The sequence below is a fragment of the Octodon degus genome, unplaced genomic scaffold (genome assembly GCF_000260255.1).
Source record: "Octodon degus isolate 3935 unplaced genomic scaffold, OctDeg1.0 scaffold00014, whole genome shotgun sequence".
Classification (NCBI taxonomy): domain Eukaryota; kingdom Metazoa; phylum Chordata; class Mammalia; order Rodentia; family Octodontidae; genus Octodon; species Octodon degus.
The window spans coordinates 3,075,425-3,098,036 of record NW_004524590.1 but is presented as its reverse complement, the minus strand read 5'-3'; the positions used below and the strand labels follow the sequence as shown (position 1 = coordinate 3,098,036).

The 22,612-nt window shown below is 39.6% G+C and overlaps 1 protein-coding gene across 1 annotated transcript in view; it reads left to right on the top strand.

Annotated features, from left to right (window-relative positions):
* Window positions 1-22,612, top strand: part of LOC101578314 (60S ribosomal protein L31-like) — a 43,793-nt gene that overhangs the window by 1,780 nt on the left and 19,401 nt on the right. Inside the window, exon 3 of the mRNA XM_023709682.1 lies at window positions 4,323-4,458. Within this exon, the coding sequence (XP_023565450.1) occupies window positions 4,323-4,458 (136 nt within the window). The remainder of the gene's footprint in view (window positions 1-4,322; window positions 4,459-22,612) is intronic.

Here is a 22,612-nt window from a genome sequence, read left to right as displayed (position 1 = left end):
GTGACATAACAAAAGTCATCCTCTAGGCAAATGAAAGCAACCAGATCAAAGGCACCAGTTGAAGACACCTCTACCTTAAAAAATAAAAAAGACTATAATGAAAATACAAAAGTGTATGCTACTAAGTTCATTAATATTAAATAAGATTTAGTGTTTTATATAGAGTGAAAGTCAAGAACTTCTTTTCTATGCAGAAGGAATCAGAACTATGAATTACGGGTCATGTTGCCCATTTGTAGTCAGAAAGTGTGTCCCTTAATTCCTCTACTTGACACCCAGAGTTTAGAGAACTGTGTCACTTCATAAAATATTTAGGCAGCCCCATGAGCTTTTGCATGTGACTTCAACAACAAATATTATGATCCCGGGGGCTGCTTTTGACTAATACAGGACCCAAGGTATAAACATTGGGGTTCTGGGAAGGAAACACCATTAATACCATTATAGGATGTCAAGACCAGAAAGATCAGGATCCGCTGAAATAACGTCAGTGAAGAGGCATATGTTCATATATATCATTTTATTTTAGAAAGTGCATCTGGCAAGGCCAAAGGAAAGCAGCGGGTCCTGATCAGCAGCGTCTCTAAAGGATCCCATGAAGACGTCGCTACTGCTCAGCCTCGCGTGACTTGCTCTTGCTTTTCTTTACATCATAGGTGGAAGGAGGTGGGAAACCATGTTTAGGTATTTTATGTGTAAACGCCTCCGTTCATTGTTATGTTTCTTGGTCCATATTTTCTAAGCGTACAATTTAAAGCGTAGCAGTTCTCTAACAAGCACACATTATTGAACTCTCGCTGGATAATATCGGTCAGGTGCTGCTAGACATTCACCTACTATTGATCAGCCTCAGTAATGCATGTAAGAGACAATAACAATCTAACCTATCTCAAAAATCTATTAGTTAAGTGAATGGTATTACACCATTATGCTGGAAAACTATGGCAGAAACACCAATTGCATTCAGTAGAACATATTTTGTTCCTTTGACTGTGAATACAATTGGGCAAAATTATTTTATTCAAAGTTCCAGCTAGAGAAAGAAACTGGGAAAAGACTGACATTACCATTGCCAATACTGAAAAACCATCACTAAATTGGCTGAGTCTGTCTATAATTGATGTTTGAGAATTCTGTCACTAATTTAAATACTTAACACTGATGTATTACAGAAAAAAGACTACTAAATTGTATAATTGCTGTACAGCATGTGGAGATTTGTTTTGAGGTTTATTGTATTTTGAACACACTTTGTATTTAAAGGAAAGAAAAACAATGAAAAAATTTAAATAACTAGTGTCTTAACTTTCCACAAAATTTGAGGCTTCACAGTATTAACAAAGGATATTGAAAAATACATTGACTTTTTTTTGTTTTGTTTTGTTTTTTTGTGGAACTGGGGATTGAACTCAGGACCCTGCACTTGCCAGGCAAGTGCTTATTCTACTGAGCTATCTCCCTGGCTACAATGACTTTTAATTTGCTCAAATTACTATTTATGATTTTAATTTTCTGTATTTGAAATTGTATGAATTAGGAATATCTTTTTTTTTTTCAGAACTGGGGATTGAACTCAGGCCCTTGCGCTTGCCAGGGAAGCACTTATTCCACTGAGCCATCTCCCCAGCCCCAGGAATATCTTTATAAATATACAATTAAAAATGAATATTTCAGTGACATGATTAAACTGTTAAATTTTACTTTCCATATAACTTATTGTATCAAATTTATATGTTCTCTTATAATAATAAATGTTATAAAAGAATATTTAAACTATTTCAATTCTAATACTTCTGTTTCACACCTCAGAATATAACAGAATAATATAATTTTATATAAAATAAATTTCTGTGTGAATTTTGCCTCATTAAATAATGTGCTTATCTTGTTAAATTGTTTTGTTGGACTCTAGTTCTACATTTTGAATTTTCTTTATTAACAAGAATTTACTTTTTTAAAAAATCTAAAATCTTCATCAGGTTTGAATTAACCTGTCATGTGATATATCATTACTGTTTATTGAATTTATTCACTATATGAATCAGTAAGTAAAAAAAGAAAGGCACCAGTTATAAGTACAAATAAGAAGTAAAAAGAGAAGTAAAAATGAAAACTTCAAATATTGTTTATATAAGACAATGATATTGTTTATTAGGCTTTGAAGGAAAAAACAAAATGACCCGGGACAGCCATAGTAATAGACCAGGAAGGGGAAGGGGCGCAGTGGATTCACTACCATCCTCATTTTGTTCAAGAAAATGGATTGAGGGCCGGCGGTATAGCTCAGCGGACTAAGCACTTGCTCAGGTAAGCACCGTGCCCAGGGTTCGATCTCTGGCTCCGCATGCCCGGGTGCGCTGAGCCGGCGATGGAGTCCGGGCGTGGTGACGCGCCTGTAATCCCGGCACTTGGGAGGCAGAAATCAGGAGGATCACTACTAATGCGGGCTGTGTAGTGAGACCCTGCACAAAAAAAAAAAAAAAAAGAAAAGAAAAGAAAATGGTGTGGAGTGAAATTGTATTAAATTTTCAAAGGTAACTAACAACTGAACTAAAAATAGAATGAATCAGTTTCAAAGGAGTAGAGAGAAAAGCATATAATGAGAAAATATACTCAAATGGTAACACTAAAAGGTAAAAAGGTGCAGAGGGGCATAACACTACACAGAAAGTACAAAACAGGAGGATAGAAATGACGGTAACCACGATCATTAGAATAGGTGTAAAGGAGGAAGTTCAAGAATTAAGAGGCAAAGATTATCAAACGAGACAAACTAAACTTAGCTTTCTGTTACTTCTAACAAACACTCCTAACTTCACTAACATTAGAAAAATAAAAGATTAAAAATTTTCAGGAATTAAGCCAGGCAAATACTAAACAAATCCAACACACAGCTAATAATAAGGTAAAATGGATTTTTAGGCATAAAGTAATAACGGAAAATCACAATTAAATAAAGGTTTCATTCTCAAGGAAGAACATCACAATTATAAAATCTCATTCCCCTAAGAAACATGACAACATATTAAGCAGAAATTAAAATAACCAGAAAAAAACTTTCCAGCAACAGTACCATAGTGACAAAATTGAGATATTTTTCATAGTACCTGGAGGCAGTAGGATGACACACCGTGCGCTCTGTGTCCGAGTGTGGCTCCCCAAAGTGCATGCGCTGAACTCGGACCCGGGGCAGAGCCCTCCCAGGTGGGTTGATGCTCTGCGAAGGGCCGCGGAGGGCCTCGCTCCTGCCTCCTGCCTTCCGCCGCGTGAAGGTGAGGCAGGAAGCGCCCGGCAGAGGCTGCCGCCCTCAGCTGGGACTGTCCCACATGCCAGAGCTGTGAGAAAAGCGTTTCTGTTCTTCATAAATCTCTCAGCGCCAGGGATCCTCTTGCAGCAGCGCAGACCTGACTGAGACAGCAATTGATAGCAGAGGAAAGGGACACTAAATGGCCAGTGCCTCAGTGTGGGGAAGAGGCTTTCGAATCGGAAGCGCAAAACCGAAGCTGGACTAGTTTTAAGCTGAATGATGGAGAAGTCCTTCAGGGCCCTGGGCCAAGCTTTTCTTTTCACTCGGTCGTCTGCTGGTACAGTCCAGGTATACACAGTGCCCCCATTTGTCACAGGAACTCTGCCTGTGCGTGATATACCTTCACTTGCTTCCTGTCCCTCCCAGTCACCACTCGTTGCATTAACACCTCCTCTTTGTGTACAAAGCTTTGTCCCATTTTATCCTTCTTTTCTCATTTTTTCCCTTCTTCCCTCTACCCTCCCCTTTCCCTAGTTTTCTTTTCCTTTTGAATAATTTATTCCCATTTCACTATACCTCTTGTACAATTTGTTTCTTATTTATATTTTGATTTTCAAGCCAGGGAGACAATGCAATATTTAATATGTGTGTCTGATTTATTTCACTTAAGAGAATGGTCTCGAGGTCCACCCATTTATCAATAAATACCTCAAATTTATCCTTGTTTATGGCAAAATGGTACTCCATTATATTAAAAAGAACTGCATCACTTTTATCTGTTCATTGGTTGATGGGCATTTGGTTTGCTTTCAGGATTGAGCTTCTGCATCTCAGAGGCCATCTCGGAGTGACAGCAGGAAGACACTCTTCCTTAGTATCCCCATGGGCTGAGGACCTGAGGCAGGAGACTGTGAGAAGGCAGACGGGTGCCTCTGCATGACCGGTCTCATGTACACAGAAGGCTTCTCTTGTCCCACCCTTTGCGTCCTGTGTACACTGATTCCTCACCAGCACACCTATAATTGGTCATGTCCAGTATTTCTTGAACTACTTAGTCTAAGTATTCTTTCTGCAGGTTTTCAAGCCCTGCTTTGCAGTAAGAGAAGAAAATGTGGACGGCAGCACATACGGTGCGCCCAGCGTCACCATCATCCCTTACGCTGTGCAGAACAAATTTTGTTTTACTCTGCTGTGTGGATGGTATGCAGAAAGTAAGACCGGCGAGATAGCTCAGAGGACTAAGCACCTGCTTTGGCAAGTGCAGGGACCAGGGTTCAATCCCCAGTCCCACATGCTGTGCCAGCCCTGCCCACATGGTAAATTGAGTGGGCAACTGAGTCCACGCGTGGTGGGGCACACCTGCAATCCCAGCGCTGGGGAGGCTGGAAACAGGAGGATCACCATGAGTCTGAGCTGCATAGTGAGACCCTGTACCAGGTAGATAAAAACAAAAAAGAAAGAAAGAATAAAGGTGTCCTAATTTACTGTATCTAGTCTTCCTGAGGAGACACCAATGTATGACAAATGTAGAATAAACTAATAAATCTTGTGCATTTCTGTTAAAATTGTCTAGAAGAGATTGTCCTCTGAAAATTCATGAGTCCCAGCCCACTCTGCTGGAGGAGAAGCGTTCTAAGCCAGAATGCCCCTCACGTTTTGATGACACTTTCAAATGATAACCATAGCTACATATGTGCAATTCAGATGGCCTCTGAAGACTTTTGTGTATACAGTGGACAAATTGAGTCCTTCCTTGAAATTTCTAGTCTTTCCTGGCTGCTTAGAAATGCCAATGTATTTTCAGTTTAGAGCTAGTCAGATACACTTTGTAAATCTTTTTCTAAAATTCATACGACATGCTGCCATTGGGGAACTCAATTAGTGAGCCTCTTCCACAAGCAGTGTGGCACCTCTAGTGCTTGTTCAGTGGCTGGAAAAAGTGGGAAGAGCCCAGCTGCCAAGGAGAGGGCTAGTGCGTTTCTACTCAGACATCTTCAGAGATCATTTTTAGCACACTCTGTGCCTATATGACGTCTATGACAGACAAATAAACCCAAATTTCACTGCATCTAGTCCCTAGAGGTTGAAGAGGTTTCCTGGGAGATAAAGTAGTTGTAAAGTTAACACATTCTGGACACTGTATGTTGGAATCATCAGAAGCTTGTCCTCTGGGAATGAATTTGGATATGGATGTGTTCAACCAGATGTAAGCATTGCGTGTTCCCTGGATCGACGACAGAGAGAACAAATGAGGCTGGGGTGGCCCAAAGCCAAATGGCTACACTTAGAAGGTACCTCCGATATCACCGTGGCTACTTGTGCAGTTTTGCTCATCCATGTTGCTTCTTTCATAAGAGACGGTCTTACAAGACAAGTCTAGTTCAAGCTATTTAGAAGTGCTTGATATATTTGAAAGTAGGGCAGAGTACGAAGAACAGAATTGCCTTTTTATAAATACCTATTTGAAATTGATGGGAAATACTGTGCTTGGAAATGGAATTATTAAGCTGCCTCTGTGAACAATGTGCTGTCTGTCCTTATTCAGGAGGTTGAGAGAGGTGGGAGGGAAGAAACTGCGAAAGTCAGTGGATGCCTGAAAATTTCAGCTGAGCCATCGCCCTTGTGTGTCCTGCCTTGCGTTTGACTGCTGTGACACCCGGACCTGCCCCACATGTGGAACGGGAGGGAAAGAATTGGAAGAATTCTCAGCCAGAATCCTCCTACTTACAGAACACTTTCAAATGTAGCCATTGTTATATTGTGTAGTTTATTCAGCACCACTGTGCATACGTGAACAACCTGGACTTCCTATTTGAAGCAACTAGTCTTTCTAGATGTTTACACTTGAATAAAGTATGGTGAAGACAGAAGTAGTAAACGACACACTAGATACCATTTTATTAAAATTTGCAATGAAATGTGGTTCTTCAGAAGTACAGTGGGCAGAGTTCTCTCTGAGCAGAGCTTGAGCTGAGCTGAGGAGAAAGAGGCCACACAAAGAGGCTGACCTTTGGGTCAGCGCCATCTTGTGAAGCATGACTGGTCACTGTGTCCTATGTCAGTTCATTCTGCTCTACTTGCTGTGGGAAAAATTATATAGAAGAGATCAGAAGGCCCTAATGTACGGCCCTGGTCTTCCTAGATGCTAAAGAGATGGCCGATGTATAACGGAAGTCCAGCTAGCAAAACAACAAGCTGAGTGTTTTGTGTTGCAATTCATAGGAAAGGCTATTCTTAAAACCAAGCAGCAGGTGAAATTGCTGAAGTCCCTTCTAGGTGTTGCTTATGCTTCTGTCCCCTGGATTGCGAGGGCTGGGGCAGGTTTCAGGGCAGAGCAGTCCCACCTAAAAGACACTTTCAAATAACAGACTTTTTACATGTGTGCAATTTATTCGCTGCTACCACCTGCACTGAGACGTTTAAGTCCCTGTCGGAAATTCCTGCCTTTCTAGATGGCTAAAAGCACACACATGTCGAGGTCAAGGGATAACATAACGCCTTTTAAGTGTCTTCTGTTGAGTCACCTTTTGGGAACAAGGTTGTTACATTTGATGTCTTCAAGGGACCGCTGGCCTGTTCGCCGGCTGGGAGAGGGTGTGCAGAGGGAGGCAGCCCTCAGCCTGGCAAGACTCCGCACGTAATATTGCTGAGCATTAAAGGATAATGCCCACTCCCAGATGGTGTTGGAAATGCCAAAATAATTCCTACATAAACGTCCTTTTTCAGCTCTTATTTTTCTAGGCCATGTTTGCAGTCCATAGTATTTGCATTCCTTGTGTGGAGTTGATGGCGTGCAGCTAGAACACCTTTCTTCTGTTTGAGCCCACGTTGCCTTCTATTCCTACCATTCACAACATCTGCACTTTTTATTCACACAGGACCTATGTAGCCCAGGGCGGCCTCCTGCCTCAGCCTCCTGAGTTCTGGGATTAAAAGCATTCACCACCATGCCCAACTCTTCCATCCGTATCTTGAGGTAACAGTGTGTGTGGTAAATGTTAGAGCCAGAGAATTTACAAATTCTCAATTATCTTTTAAAATTTTTGATAGAAAAAATACATCTTGGGTGGGGAATTGCTACACTGTCAGGAACATTGTCCCAGAACTTGTCGTTGGGCTGGAGTGAAGGGGCCGGCAAGGGGAAGCATGCAGTGTGTTCAGAAGCTACATGCTGCTGACAGCTACAAACGTGTGCTCACCTCACTGTATTATAGAAATACATTAGCAGTTCAGTGGGAACAGACCTTCCTGCTAATATTTTAATGGCAGAGATGTGATAATTCTCAGGTGGGCCTGATACACTATGTTGTTTTATTTTCCATTTTTAAATAGAGCATTAGGGGAATGCAGTATTTTAATTGTCTTTCTTCTAGAACTTCCATCTAGAGGCCTGTTGCCATTTTTCTCTTCAATGAAACTTGTCCCCAAGAAAGGCAGGATTACAATTTTTTTCCTAACAGATTGAGTTCATGTGGTGTTTTCTTGATTAACAAAAACAGCCTTGCAGCCTTGGGATTTTGAACTGGTGACTATTCATGATGTGTGGGACAATGTGGCTCACAGTGCAACTTCAGGTGTACAAAATGGCACACAAGATGCATGTGGTGTGTGCACACAGAGGACCTAAAGCACTGCCGACTGAGCTGCTTATGGCAGTGAGTGACCAGGATTTCTCCTTATGTAGTGTATTTTTCTGTTCCCTGTAATGAACATGCTAATTTTAAAAAATAAATAAGTATTTTTAATCCCCTTGTGTCACCAAAGGGGAGCAGAAGATAAAAATTTGGAAAACATACAGCCTGGCCATGTAAAGAATCTTCAAAAAGTTCCTTAGGAGAGAAAGTTGCTTAGGAGAGTGAAACCAAAGGCGTGGTCAAGTGACTTTTTGATAAAACAATTAGTTTTGGTAGAAAGCACATAGGTGTGGCTTATGAAGACAAGAAAAAGGGTGACTCCAAAGGCACACAGAGGTCTCCAAAACAGCCATGCCCACCACAGGCCACGAGCACAATGACAGAGTGGACAGAATAGCTTAAGGAAGGGGCCTGACGGGCCCATGCGACCTTGGGACTTGCTGCTCGGGGGGCCTGAGCTCCCTGCTCTGGCACGGTGCCCCGCAGGCCACCACTGCTGTGGCTGCAGTGGACCCTCCACTTCTGGGAGCACAGCAGTGAGTGGTGGAGACACTCTCGGGTGCTGATCCTGCAGGATTCAGGGTGCATGGCGGCCTTCACACAGATGTCCAAGAATGTCATACACAGCCCTCCTGAGAGCAGCCACCAGCACAACTGTGGAGTCAGGGCCATGAGGAGAGCCACTTCCAGAGCCACACCAAGTGGACCCAGGGTGCCAGGGACACCTCCAATACCCCCAGCCATAACACCAGCCTGGAAAACACATACATTCTTGGTTCTGAAATGTGAGAGCTGAGTCATGGGATGGGCTAGGGTAGCAAAGATGAAGATGGGGAGAAAAGAGATGAGAAGGCCAACTTTTCAGAAACTAGCTTTAAGGAAGCTGCAGCCTTAAGCACGAGGTTATTCATGCCTCTCACTCCGCAGGCCTGGGCTCTTTCTGAGCACATTGCTCTTAAATTCCTCGGTGCATAAAGGATACTATCGCTCCATGAGTTCAGAACTCAGCTTGTGATTTTCTCCTGATGCTACACGCCCATAAATTCCCAAAACTGCATGAGAGACTTGCATTCTCAAAGAAACGGTGCTGCTAATTAGATACCATAGCTCTAAACTCCTACACATGTAGATGGTTTCTATTTTAATCTAGTTTTTTTAAGAGAATATAAAATAGTACAGAAAATCATTAGAAATGATACAGAATCTCACCAAACAAAATAGTAGGAATCCAACAATAGTTATGTTCCATACTGTTTTCTTCAAATCTGCTGTGATTCTGATGGGCCTACCTTGATAGGCGGTCTGCTTCTTTTCCCTACCAGCTTTCATATTGTCTTCTTTTGATGAAGTTCTGGGATCTTGAACATTTTGTGTGGGTGTAGATTTGTTTTGATTGTGTCTAGCTGGAGCTCTGTATGCCTCACTTACCCGAGGTCTTTTCCCAAGCATGTGAAACTTTCTGCTACTACTTCTGCAAACAGTCTTTTTATGTCATTATATTGACACCTGCTATTTCATTGACATCTATGAATCTTATATTATTTATCTTTGCATAATCTTGTAGCTGTGGAATTGTTATTTCCTGGTTCCTTGTTATTTTTTCAGAGGTCTTTCCTTTTGCAATTGCTACCTGCAATGCTGTCTTCAAGGTTTGAAAGTCTATCTTTGGTTTTGTTTGAGCAGTTTTGCCAACTTTCAATGGATACTTCATTTCCATTGGAATCTGTTTCATACATTCTAATTCTTTTCCATATTGTTCATTTGATGTTTCCATCATTTTTCTATGGTCCTCTATTTTTTAATCTATGTCTTCTTTATCTTTACTGAGTAATTTTTTCATTATTGCTCTCATTTCTTTTTTACCTATCAGATTATTTGTAATCTGATTTCTTCTATAGCCTGATGGAATTATTTCTTTACTTCTGTTGCTGTAGTTTTACAACCTTCAGGTATGTATGTCCATGTCTCCTAGACTTGTTCTTGGTGGACTGAAGGTCTGAGATTGTCATTTGCTCCTTTGCTGTGACATTTTCAAAGCTCCCAAAGTCCAGCGGCAAGGCTCAGCACTGCTTCTGTGATGGTGAGAAATATGGGGCACATGTCGCTGGGGCTCCCATCAAGGTAGAGAAGTGGGACAAGGCTCCTGCAATGGCAGGGAGATGGGGCAGTGCTCGCTGAGGCTCTTGAGGCTGCCTGGGGCCCCACCTGGTTCCCTAGTTTGTTTTTTATTTCACCCACCAATGGTCAGCCTGACCTTAACAAAACAGACACCAGGTAAACAGCAAATAAATCCAACAATAAGCACCCCACATCAACCATCTCAAGGATACAAGCCCGTATAAAGCTCAAATTCCTTCCTTCATTCGCAGGCTACTCTGGTCTTCTCTGACAAAAACCCTCTACTTCTCTAGTTGAACTCCCTTTCCACTGTCTCCTCCTTTCTAACTGTGTCTAATGAATCAGGCTATTGTGCTCACTGACACATCTGAAATACTTTCTCTGCTGACATTAGTCACATTTCCTCTGATGCTGCCCAGCGACATAAGCAGGAGTTGAGGACATGAGGACACAGCCCAAAGGCTGCAGCAGGTGGTGGCACTACACAGAAATGGCCCTCCAAGCCAGTATATTTCAGTTTCTTAGTTACTCAGATAGCAGTTTCTATGCGGTTGCTTCTATTTCCTAGAAATGGCTGTCACTGTGGACTATTGTAAGAACTAGTCAGAGACAGCCAAGTATGGTCTGGGGAGATAGCTCTGTGTCTAAGCATCTGCCTGCCAAGTGCAAGGTCCTGAGTTTGATCCCCAGTGCTGCATTTCATGTCAGCCCTGGAACCCCAGGTGCACTGTGCCAGGCCTGAAGCAGAGCACGGTGGTGCACACCTGTAATTGCTGCACTGAGGAGGCTGCAACAGGAGGGTCACTACAAATGCAAGCTGTGCTACTAGCCCAAGCTGCATAGCAAGACCCTATATCAATAAAAGCAGTATTAAAGACTGCCAACTATTCTGCCTCTGTATTTTCTCTGGTCAAACTCATAAAAACTTCCCTTCACTGAGCCTCGGGGGGTTGATATTTTGGGAATGATCACAATCAGCGCCTGCTGACATAAATAAATCTGCCTCCAAATCCTAGGTGTCATTTCGATGTCTCTCTTTGTTACTGCACCATCTTGGTCAAACAACCATGCTGACCACTTTGGTTTTTGGTTGTGATCTTCACAGATGGAGTAAGGACCCCCTCTGGGTCCCAACCAGAAGGATGCCCTCAAGATTTCTCAATCCCTCTCAAAGATCTGCGGAGGAACCCTGGCCCTCCAGTTCAGCAGCTCACATTGGATCCCAAAGGGAGGAGGATGCAGTCTTTCTATCTGCCTGTGTGTCTGCCCACCAGCCTGCTTACCTGATTCCATAAAGTCTCCCAGGGGGACCCCAGTTATTCTGTGTGTGTGTGTGTGTGTGTGTGTGTGTGTGTGTGTGTGTGTCAGTCCTGCTCATTTTGAACAGGAGTCTCATCAACACTTGTTAGGCAGGACCATCTTTGAGGAAAAGAGTTTGGAATGGTTAGCCTGGGTGCCTGTTTAATGAATATATGGGTGAATGGAGTGGACATCATAGCAGTGGCAGCTTATCTGTGCACTAAGACTTGCAAGCACTGGGCACTGGCTGACTGGGCCCTCGCCTGCAGTTCCTTGGTGGTTGACATATGGCATAGCAGAGTCCTTGCACCCTACTTTGCTAGGTCACACGTAAGTCCCCAAGAGAGGCATGGCCAGGAGGGCATCTGAGTGCTCTCTCTGAGGAGCACCCACGCCCTGTGTGCTGTGGCACTGCTATGGTCTGTGTCTAGTTGTACCCCCAAAGCCTCATGCAGTCATGGTGCAGGTTTCTGGAGTTTGTGATTAATTCATGATCCAGCGCTGGGATTCTGGGTGTGAGAGCTGCACCTGCCCTGGGGTGGGCAGCCTGCATACAACATGAGGAAGGAATAGAGACTTGTTAGCTACTATATCCACTGCTCCTCTCTTTTACGCTTTGCATTTTCTGCCACCATGAACTGCTGCCCTCTTCCATGTGTGTCTCTGCCCTACAGTCACCTGAGTATGGACTGAAAGATCCACTAACTGTGAGCTAAATAAACTTTTCCTTCCTTAATTCTGGGTGTTGGATATTTTGTCCTAGCAATGTGAGAAAAGTGAATGAGACAGAATTTGGTACCAAAAAGTGGGGTCATTGCAAATGCTGGACCTCTCCAGACCAAGCCTAGGACTGGCGTACAGGCCTGGTGTGAAACTCTCCAGCTGACATCCCTGCAGGGAAGCTAGGGGCCAGAACCACCCAGCTAATCCAGCAGCAGAATATCTTGCCAAAGGGTCACAGTGAGTTCACTTCCATGGGCTGCAGCAGGAAGAAGCTGAGCACAGCAGCCAGACCCAAGCCAGGCACATTCGGATGCGTTTAAACTTTGTACATCTGGACCCAGTAAGCTGAGACGTTTTGCTAGACCCAGATATATGAGGGTATCTTCCCTCTTTCTCTCTTGACTGACGGGGGAACAAAGTTGACCAGGATGAACTAGTCTGACTATAAGAACCCAGGTAGATCAAGGGGTGGTGATCAGATAGAACTGAGCAGAACTAACTTAAACACAAATTCCTAATTTAACATCTACTTAGCTATATAAACATAATGCTTGCTCTTACTAGCTAAGATACAAACCCATTAGTTACAAAAGTTTGGCAATTGCTAAATATCACTACCCATTATTAGTGTTCCTAATGGCAGTTCTCTCAATACAAACTATAATTGTTTTAACCATATAATGCCTCTTGGGTAAGAACTTCGAAAGGTGATAAGATTATAACTGCACCAAAGCTCTGCACCAAAGGTCAGAGGACACCACTATACAAAATGACAAAGAGACAGGGCAAATGCATTATGGGCCCCAATCCCACCAGAACAAATGCAGCAGACACTAGCACAGAAGAAATTGGGAGTCACACAGCTGAAATGTGTGAATTAATAGCTTCTGAAGTAAAGACATAACTGCAGAAAGATAGAGAGGAAATCAGACCAGAAATAACCTCTTAAATAAAAAAGAGATCTCTGAATTAATAGCTGCTGATGTAAAGAAACATCTGCAGAAAGTTATAGAAGAAATCAGATTGGACATAATCTCTGAGATAAAAAGAAAAGATTACTATATGAAAGAATTAATAACTGTTTCTAAATAAGACACTGATAAAAAAATCAGAGGAGAACAGAAAAATGATGGAAGCTTTGAATGAGCAATACAGGAAAGAAATAGATCACGTGAAGCAGAGTTAAAGAGATAGAGAGGAACTTAAAATCTCATCACAGGCTGGAAAACCATTTGAATGAAAGTGAAGATACAGTTTCAGAGCTAGAAGACACTGTTGCAGCTAGTGAAAAGGTAAAATATCTCTTAAAAAACTAGAGTACAGGAAAAGCTAATTCAACATCTGCAAGATGATGCAAAGATGAACAATGAGAGAATAATAGGCATAGATGAGAAAGAAGAAGTCAGTACAAATGGTATCAAAAGAATATGGGCAGAAATAATAGCAGAAAACTTCCCAAATATGGGGCAACAAAATGACATTCAGGTAATCAAAGAATACAGAACTCCAAATAACATCAAACCAATTTTAAAAAATCCACACATATAATAGTCAATATCCCACAAATCTAGCACAAGAACAACATACTGAAATCACCTAGAGAAAAGCAGCAGATCACATTTAAAGGAAAACCCATCAGAATTACGGCCGACTTCTCTTCACAAACCATCAAGTCCGGAAGAGTATGGAGCAGGGGACTTCAGGTCCTCTATGAAAACAAATTCCAGCCCAGGCTACTATACCATGCAAAACTTTGAAGTTTGAGGGGAAAATGAAATACTTTCATGACAAAGAACAACTAAAGAATTTCATGGTAAAAAAGCCGACTCTACACAGACTACTAAAAGATATTCTAGAGAGGGATGAAAGTGAAGAAAACTCCATAAATGAGAATGGAAATAACCCACCAAATAGGGCAAACAATTAGACACAGGAGAAAAAGTAGTAAACAAAAGCAGGCAATAACATCTCAATCATAAGTACTACGTCTCAATTATAACCATCAATATAAATGGACTCAGTTCACCAATTAAAATAAATGGACATGCCAGTGGATTAGGAAAGAAAAATCCAACAATATACTGTATACAAGAAACACACTTAACTCATAAAGAATTTCATAGGCTGAAAGTCAAATGATGGAAAACAATACTACATGGCCCACCACCTCACAGAAAAAGCAGTGGTAGGAATCCTGTTCGCAGTCTCAATTTCAAACCAAGAATGATCAAACAAAATAAAGAAGGCCACTATCTAATGGTTAGGGGAAAAATTCAAGAGGAAGAGGTAACACTCATAAATATGTACGCACCAAACACATGAGCACCCAGCTACATAAGACAACTCTTAATGGACATGAAAAATCTAATAACCAATATGGCAATATTAACAGTAGAATTTAACACCCCGTTATCCCAAAAAGATACACCAAGTAGACAAATAATTAGCAAAGAAGTAGCACAACTGAACCAGGATGTGGAACAAATGAACTTAGTGGACATATACAGAGTGTTATACCCAACCACAGCTGAATACACATTGTTTTCAGCTGCACATGGGTCATTTTCTAAAATAGATCACATAGTAGTCCATAGGTCATGTTTAAGTATATGCAAGAAAACAGAAATGATCCCATGTGTATTATCTGACCAAAGTGCAATGAAACTGGAAACAAATGACAAAAGAGACCAGGAAAACCCCATACATAGATGGAAATTAAACAATACGCTCCAGAGCAACCAATGGGTCCCAGAAGAAACTAAACAAGAAATCAAACAACATCTGCAAATCAATGAAAAGTCAAGCACAACTTAGCGGAATTTATGGGATGTGATGAAAGCAGTTCTCAAAGGGAAGTTTATAGCTGTGAACTCACACATTAGGAAAACAGAAAGGGAACAAATAAACACCCTATTGTTGCACCTCCAACATCTAGAAAAGGAAGAGCAAACTAAACCAAAGGCCCAAAGATGGGAAGAAATCATAAAGAATAGAGCAGAAATTAATTCAATCAAGACAAAGAAAACAATGCAAATAATTAATGAGTCAAAAACTTTTGGAAAGATTAAATAAAGTGGATAAGCTCCTAGCTAACCTCATCAAAAAGAGGAAAGAAAAAACTCAAATACAAGCAATAAGGAATGAAAAAGATGATATTACCACAGACCCAGTATAAATTCAGAAGACCATAAATAGCTACTTTGAGAATCTTTACTCTCTCACAGAATAGAAGACACAGAAGAAATGCAGATTCCTAGAAAAGCAGAAATTACTAAAACTGAATCAAGAAGATATAACAACTCTCAATAAGCCAATAACAGCAAATGAAATCTGAAATGTAATTTAAAAAACCTACCAACAAAGAAAAGTCCATGTCCTGATAGATTCACAGCTGAATTTATAAGAAATTTACAGAAGATATAATCCCAATACTCCTCAAACTCTTCAATGAGATTGAAAAGGAAATATTGATACCAAAAATATCAGGGAAAGACACAACTAAAAAGAAAACTGTAGGTCAATCTTTCTCATGAACAAAGATGCCAAAATCCTCAATATAATCCTTGCAAATACAGCAAATCCTCAAGAAGATTATACACCATGAGCAGGTAAGATTAATCCAAGGGATGTAAGGATGGTTCAATATATGCAAATCTATAAATGTAACACACTATATCAATAGAACCAAATCCAAAAATCACATGATCATCTCAGTTGATACAAAAAAGGCTTTTGACCAAGTGCAACACTCATTCATGTTCAAAGTCCTACAGAAAATTGGAATAGATGGCCTCTAACTCAATCTGATAAACGCCAACTATGACAACCCAGTGGCTAACATAATTCTAAATGGGGAAAAACTAAAATCTTTTACTCTCATATCTGGTACAATACAAGGATGTCCTCTATCACTCCTATTCAATATTGTTTTGGAATCATTAGCCAGAGCCATTAGACGAGAGAGAGAGATAAAAAGAATAAGAATAGGTAAAGAAGAAGTTAAACTATTATTTGCAGATGACAATGTACTCTACTTGGAAGACCCAAAAGCCCTACCAAGAAGCTAGTAGAATTAATACAGAAATTCAGTAGCATGGCAGGATACAATGTCAATACCCACAGCTTAATAGCATTCCTCTACTCAGATAAAAAACATACTGAGAGGGAAATTAGAGAAACAATACCTTTTACATTAGCACCATAGAAAATGAAATAGTTAGTAGTTAATCTCTCTGAAAGATCTCTTCAATAAAACATACAGGACACTGAAAAAAGAGATCGTAGATGATTTCAAAAAGCAGAAAGATAGTCCCTGCTCCTGGATAGGAAGAATCAACATTGTGAAGATGACCATACTCCCAAAATTGTTATACAGATTTATTGCAATCCCTATCAAACTACCACCAACATACCTCACAGACCTAGAGAAACCATTCCTAAAATTTATTTGAAACCAGAAAAGAATTAGAATAGCAAAGGTAATCCTGGGAAACAAAGACAACACAGGAGGCATACAATTCCTGACTTGAAATTATACTACAAAGCTACTGTGATAAAATCAGCATAGTATTGGCAACAAAATAGACCTGAGGATCAATGGAATAGATTAGAAAATACAGAAGCAACTACAAACACACTCAGCCACCTTTTCTTTTTTTTTCTTTTTTAAAAAATAATTTTATTGATAAAAAATTGCAATGAGACAGTTTCAAAACTGATTAGTAGGACAGTTTCAATAATTAATACATTGCATATTGTTGTCTTCTTAGCAGTTATTCATTGTACAGTACGCAGACATGATATCCTGTCCAAAAACACTATTAGTACAATCTTTCTATACATTTAATTAAGAGAAAATAGCTGCATATCTGTCCTATTTTGAATATACAGATGCAAAATGGTCCTTCATTTGTTTGTTTTGTTGTGTTGTTTTGTTAAGACAGTTTTAATAATTACCACATTGCATACATTCTTCCTAGTGGTTATTTGCTGTACAAGATGCAGACATGATATCTTATTTACAAACACTATTAGAACAAATCCCTCTATTCGTTAAGAGAATGTAACTATATATCTATCCTAACCATTTTGAATACACAGATACGAAATTAACATTCATTTACATATCCCCTTTCTTATTTAGTTCCGTCATTTGAATATTATAGGTGTGTTAACTCAGCAAAATATACTAAAAGAGTCCAGTAGTCCATAATAGTATTGGGTCTTCCATTTCACTGGCAATGTCAGAAACTGTTGACCTGAGACCCCTACAGCTCAACATAACAGCATGGCTTTACTTCTTAAACTTTGTTTTTATACTTTTCTGCTGGATGGTTAAGACCAAGATAAAGCATGACCTATGCAACAAGAGTTGTAGTTTTTGGGTCCGATAAGGTCAGTGAAATCCCCTCAGGATTTTTCCTGAGATACTGTACCACAGATTGTAGATCTTTTGTCAGTGTCAGCCTTGTGAATGAGTCACGGCCATTGCTTGGCCAATGTGCTCTCTGTGAAAGCCTGAGAGAATGTTTTCTCTCCATGTGATTCTCAATAGGCACACTCTACATTATGGATCACTTTCCTCTTTGGCCCCATAATCTCCTTGATCAGAAAATTTGGGACACTACCGAGTTACATGACGTTGCAGTACAAGTTCTCATATGTCCTGAGTCTTAATTGACCTTGGAAGGCTAGGGCCAAAATGTTGACTTTCCTTGCAGCCCTCCTTTTTCTCTAATTTTGGTCTGCAAACTTAAGTATTTCTTCCAGAAAAGAAGCTTATTATTATTACCATACAACCTAGACTGTTAAACTTAAGCTCACTATTTGTCTGAATATCAAACATCTTCTCTATGCCTATTTTTAAAATATATTTCAATTTTTAAATGTTTTTGCATCATATTCTGTAGGGACTCAAAGTTCAATATTTTAATACTTGATGAAAAATGCCCGTTCCATGTTATGCCTTATTTTTGACAAAGGGGACAAACATGCTCACTGGAAGAAAGATGATCTCTTTAACAGATGGTGCTGGAAAAATTGGCTCTCTATATGCCAAAAATTAAAACTGGACTTGGGTCTATCACCATGCACTAAACTAAAGTCAAAATGGATCAAATATCTAAACATTCAGACAGAAATACTAAATCTCCTGAAAGAGAAAATAGGAGGAAATCTTTAAAACATAGGGGTATGCAAACAATTCATGTACAAAAACCAAACTGCATAGATAATACTTGAAAGAATTAACAACTGGGACCTCTTCTTATTGAGAAGTTTTTGTATGTCAAAAGAAATTACCAACAGTATAAAAAGACAATCCACGAATTTGGAAAAAAAATTCTTAACTAATAAGCACTCAGACAAAGGTCTGCTCTCTTGAATTTATAAAGAAATAAAAAACACCAGGGCCCCGATATTTAAAGACTCAATCCAGAAATGGGCATCTGAGATGAACACATGCTTCTGAGAGGAAGAAATTCTAGAAACTAATGTCTACATTAAAAGCGCTCCACGTCGTCACTAGCCATCTGTCACTAGCCATCTGTGAAGTGCATATTAAAGCAACACTGTGATACAGTCCCACCCCAAAGAATGGCTATCACAAAGAAATATATAAAACTACTATATATATAAAAATATTTGAGAGGTTGTGGGGAAAAAAGAACCCTTCTCCACTGCTGGTGGGAATGTGGACTGGTGCAACAATTATAGAAATCAGTGTGGAGACACCTTAAAAAACTAGGGTTGGAAATCCCATTCAACACAGCTATTTTCCTACTTGGAATTTTCCCAAAAGAACTGAAAATATCATATCATAGTGATATATGTGCACCTATGTTTATAGCAGAACAATTTGTGATAGCCAAATCTTGGAAACAATCAAAATGCCCATCACCTGAGGAATGGATGAAAAAGATATGCTGTTTTGTGCAGTGGAGCATTACTCAGCTCTAAAGAATGATAATCTCGAAGCCTTCATATACAAATGGATGGAACTTGAAGATATACTCATAAGTGAAATAAACCAGACCCACATGTGTAAATATCATATACTCTCCCTAGTATAAGAACTCAAAAGAAGAAATAAAAATGAAAGGTATAACACAACTAAATGGAACATGAGAACCTAAGGATTAAACAGTGAAGAGCGGGCAAGGAGAAAAGCTAGGAAATATGGCAGAGGAAAACTATACATTGATGCATACAAGATGGTTAAGGCAATGGTCCTTAGAATCTCCATCAGGTTTTTGAAACTAGCAGTTAATTGGTAGGATTCTCACCCTGACTAACTATATATGCTGATACCTGTGGACTAAGCAACTGCACTGAGGATAGCAATGTGTGACATTAGGTCCATACTTGGAATGCTTGTCATTCTGGTCTTCTAAATGCGTACTGCTTCTAATGTCATATCAATTACTGCTGTTCTCTCTCTCTCTCTCTCTCTCTCTCTCTCTCTCTCTCTAGCAAATGATTGTTTTAAAAGAATGTAATAAATGAAAAAAGAGACAAGAAAAAATGCCACAGGACTATCCTGCTACAACGTTGTATATGGTTAGATTTCTAAATTTCTGTACAAAAATGTGTAATTGTTTACATTTTTTTCACATTCTATAGGGATTTAAAGTTTAGCATATTAATGATTGTTGGAAAATACCCGTTCTATGATATGACTAAGGCATTTGATATTCAGACAGATATTGAGGTTAAGCTCACCTGCCTATGTTGTAGGGTAATAATAACATTAAGCTTCTCTTCTGGAGGGTTAACAACTTAAATTTTCAGACCAAATAATTAGGGAAAAAGAAGGTCTACAAGGACAGCCAACATTTTGGCCCTAACCTTTCAAGGTCAATGAGGACTCAGGACACAAGAGAACCTGAACTGTAATATCCTGTAACTCAGTGGTGTCACAAGTTTTCTGTCCAAGGAGATTATGGGACCACAGAGGAAAGTGATTGACGATGGAGAGTGTGCCTAAGGAGAGTCACCTAGAAGGAAAACATTCTCTCAGGCTAATTGGTCAAGCAATGGCCGTGACTCATCCATATGGCTGACACTGACAAAAGATCTACACACTGCAGTATGTGGTTTCAAAATAAATCCCGAGGGGATTTTGTCATATACAAAAGTTACATTTCTTGTTATATAAGTCTTGCTTTATCTTGGTTAACCATCCAGCAGAAAAGTATAAACATGAGGCAAAAAGTCATATTAATATGCTGAGCTGTAAAAGGCTCAAGTCAACAACTTCTGACATTGCCTATTCTGAGGATAACCCACTACTATTATGAACTACTGGATTTATATTGGATTATTTTGCTGAATTCACACACCTAAAATATTTGAATGGGAATGAACTATCCATCTCTTACAAAACTAAACATAAAAAGGGGATATAAATGAAGGACCATTCTGTATCTGTATATATAAAATAGGATAGATATACAGCTACTTTCTCTTAGTTCAAAGAGAAGAATGATTTGTACTATTAGTGTTTAGGCAAGATATCATGTCTGCATCTTGTACTCTGAATAGCTACTGCCAAGACAAAAAATTAATATTATTAGACACATGTATCAAAACCCATGATAAATGTAACCATTAGGTATGTCAAGTGAATCTGATTGTGGCAAAATAAAACAGGGGTTGAGGGAAGAGGGATTATATCTGGTAATCTGAGTAACTATGTGGATTGAAGCAATATGTAATGGCTGTAATATAACAACCATTGTTAATTTCTTATCATTTTGTTTTGAATTTCTGTATCATTTTATTGTTTCTGTCTTTCCTGTTATTTTCATTTTCTGTTTTAACAGAATGAAAAAAAAAGATTGGAGAAAAAGCATTGAGATGTGTTATAAATATGCACCGATTCCCTACAATGGATGTAATTATTATATTTCAAAATGAACTAATAAATATTTAAAAGCTAGAAAAAACTGCTACGAAGACAACAATATGCAATGTATTAATTATTGTAACTGTCCTACTAACCTATTTTGAAACTGTCTCATTGCTATTTCTTTCTCAGTAAAATTATTCAAAAAAAAGGATAAAAATTTCATTAAGCAGGGCTGGGGAGACAGCTTGGTATTTTAAGTACCTGCTTGGCAAACACAAAGACCTAGTTTCGATCCCCAGCACTGCAGGCCATGCCAGCCCTGGAAGCCTGGTGACGCACATCTGTAATCCCACACCTGCTGGGGAGGCTGAGACAGGAAGATCATTATGAGTCTAAGCTGTGTAGTGAGACCCTGTACCAAATAATCAATTAATTTCTATGTTTCATTAAATAAAGTAATAGGAATTCAACTTTGGTTGCTGTGTTGCATGATGTTATCTTCAAATTAATTGTTACCAGATATAAAGGTGGAAAGCTGGTTACAAGCAAAATAAAACCACAAAGTTATAAGCAATTGAAAAGAAAGAAAATAAGAAAAAGAAAAACATTTAAACCTTAACTGCTCCTTTCAAAAGACAACCAGAAATCAGCAGTGCAATTATCCAAATTATCCTACATATATACATAAATATATATTTTTCCTTCTTTCTTTGGCCTTTTCCTCCTCCCAGGTTTCCCTTCCATTGAACAAAGTCTTTCTTTTTCACAGTATCTAGTCTACCTTTCAGATTTTATTTACTCTTTCAGGCGCTCACACTAGTGAGGCAATTTTTCATTAATTAAGCCAGCAATTAAAGAAGTATTCCTGTAAAGAAACTGTGAGTCTCAAGTAGTTTTTTCTACTGCTTCTTTCTTTTAAGTGGTAAATAATCCCAACGATACACAGCCAGATGAATAAAACTAGGGAAATACTCTAAAAATCATTTTATGACAAAACATAATTTTATAGACTAAGCTCATCTATGAACTTAAATGAGAAAAAATTAAATTAGCCAACTGAATCCAAAATATACAGAAAAATAGTAATTCATGTCAATAGAGATGCAGGGTTAACAACATTAGAAACATTTCCCACATCTATGGCTTATATAAGTTCTATACTAAACTCAAATAACATTCATGAATATTTCACAGAATGAAAAATCTTTGCCCATGTTTAGAAAATAAACTATTAGCAAAGTAAGACTAGTTGTGAATTTCCTTATACTAGTAAAAATTTATATGAAAATGACTCAAGCATTATTATACTAAGTATAAAAACACTGAAGCATTTTTCTATATCTTTGAGGTTCTGTTTTGGGGTTTGGGGCACTGGGGACTGAACTCGGGACCCTTGTGCCTGCCAGGCAGGTGCTTATGTCACTGAGCTGTCTCCCTTGCCCACATTGTCCTATATCAGGGGTGGTGAACCTGTGCTTGGCATTTCAGAATGAGTTCTTTTTTATTATTGAAAGCTCTGGAGCCCCCAGACCCACTCCTAGCCCAGGTCCGGTGAGTGTGCGGAGAGTTTCCTGCTACCCTGCGCCGGCGGGACCAGTCCCAGCCCAGGCAGCAGTGTGGGCCGGACCCTCTCCCAGCCCCTCGGGCTGCCCCCCACCACTCTGCAGTGCCTCCCCCACCCCGCCCGCAGAGTAGGATTTTCTGCCGAGTTCCGGGAGCCCCCAGACCCAGTCCTAGCCCAGG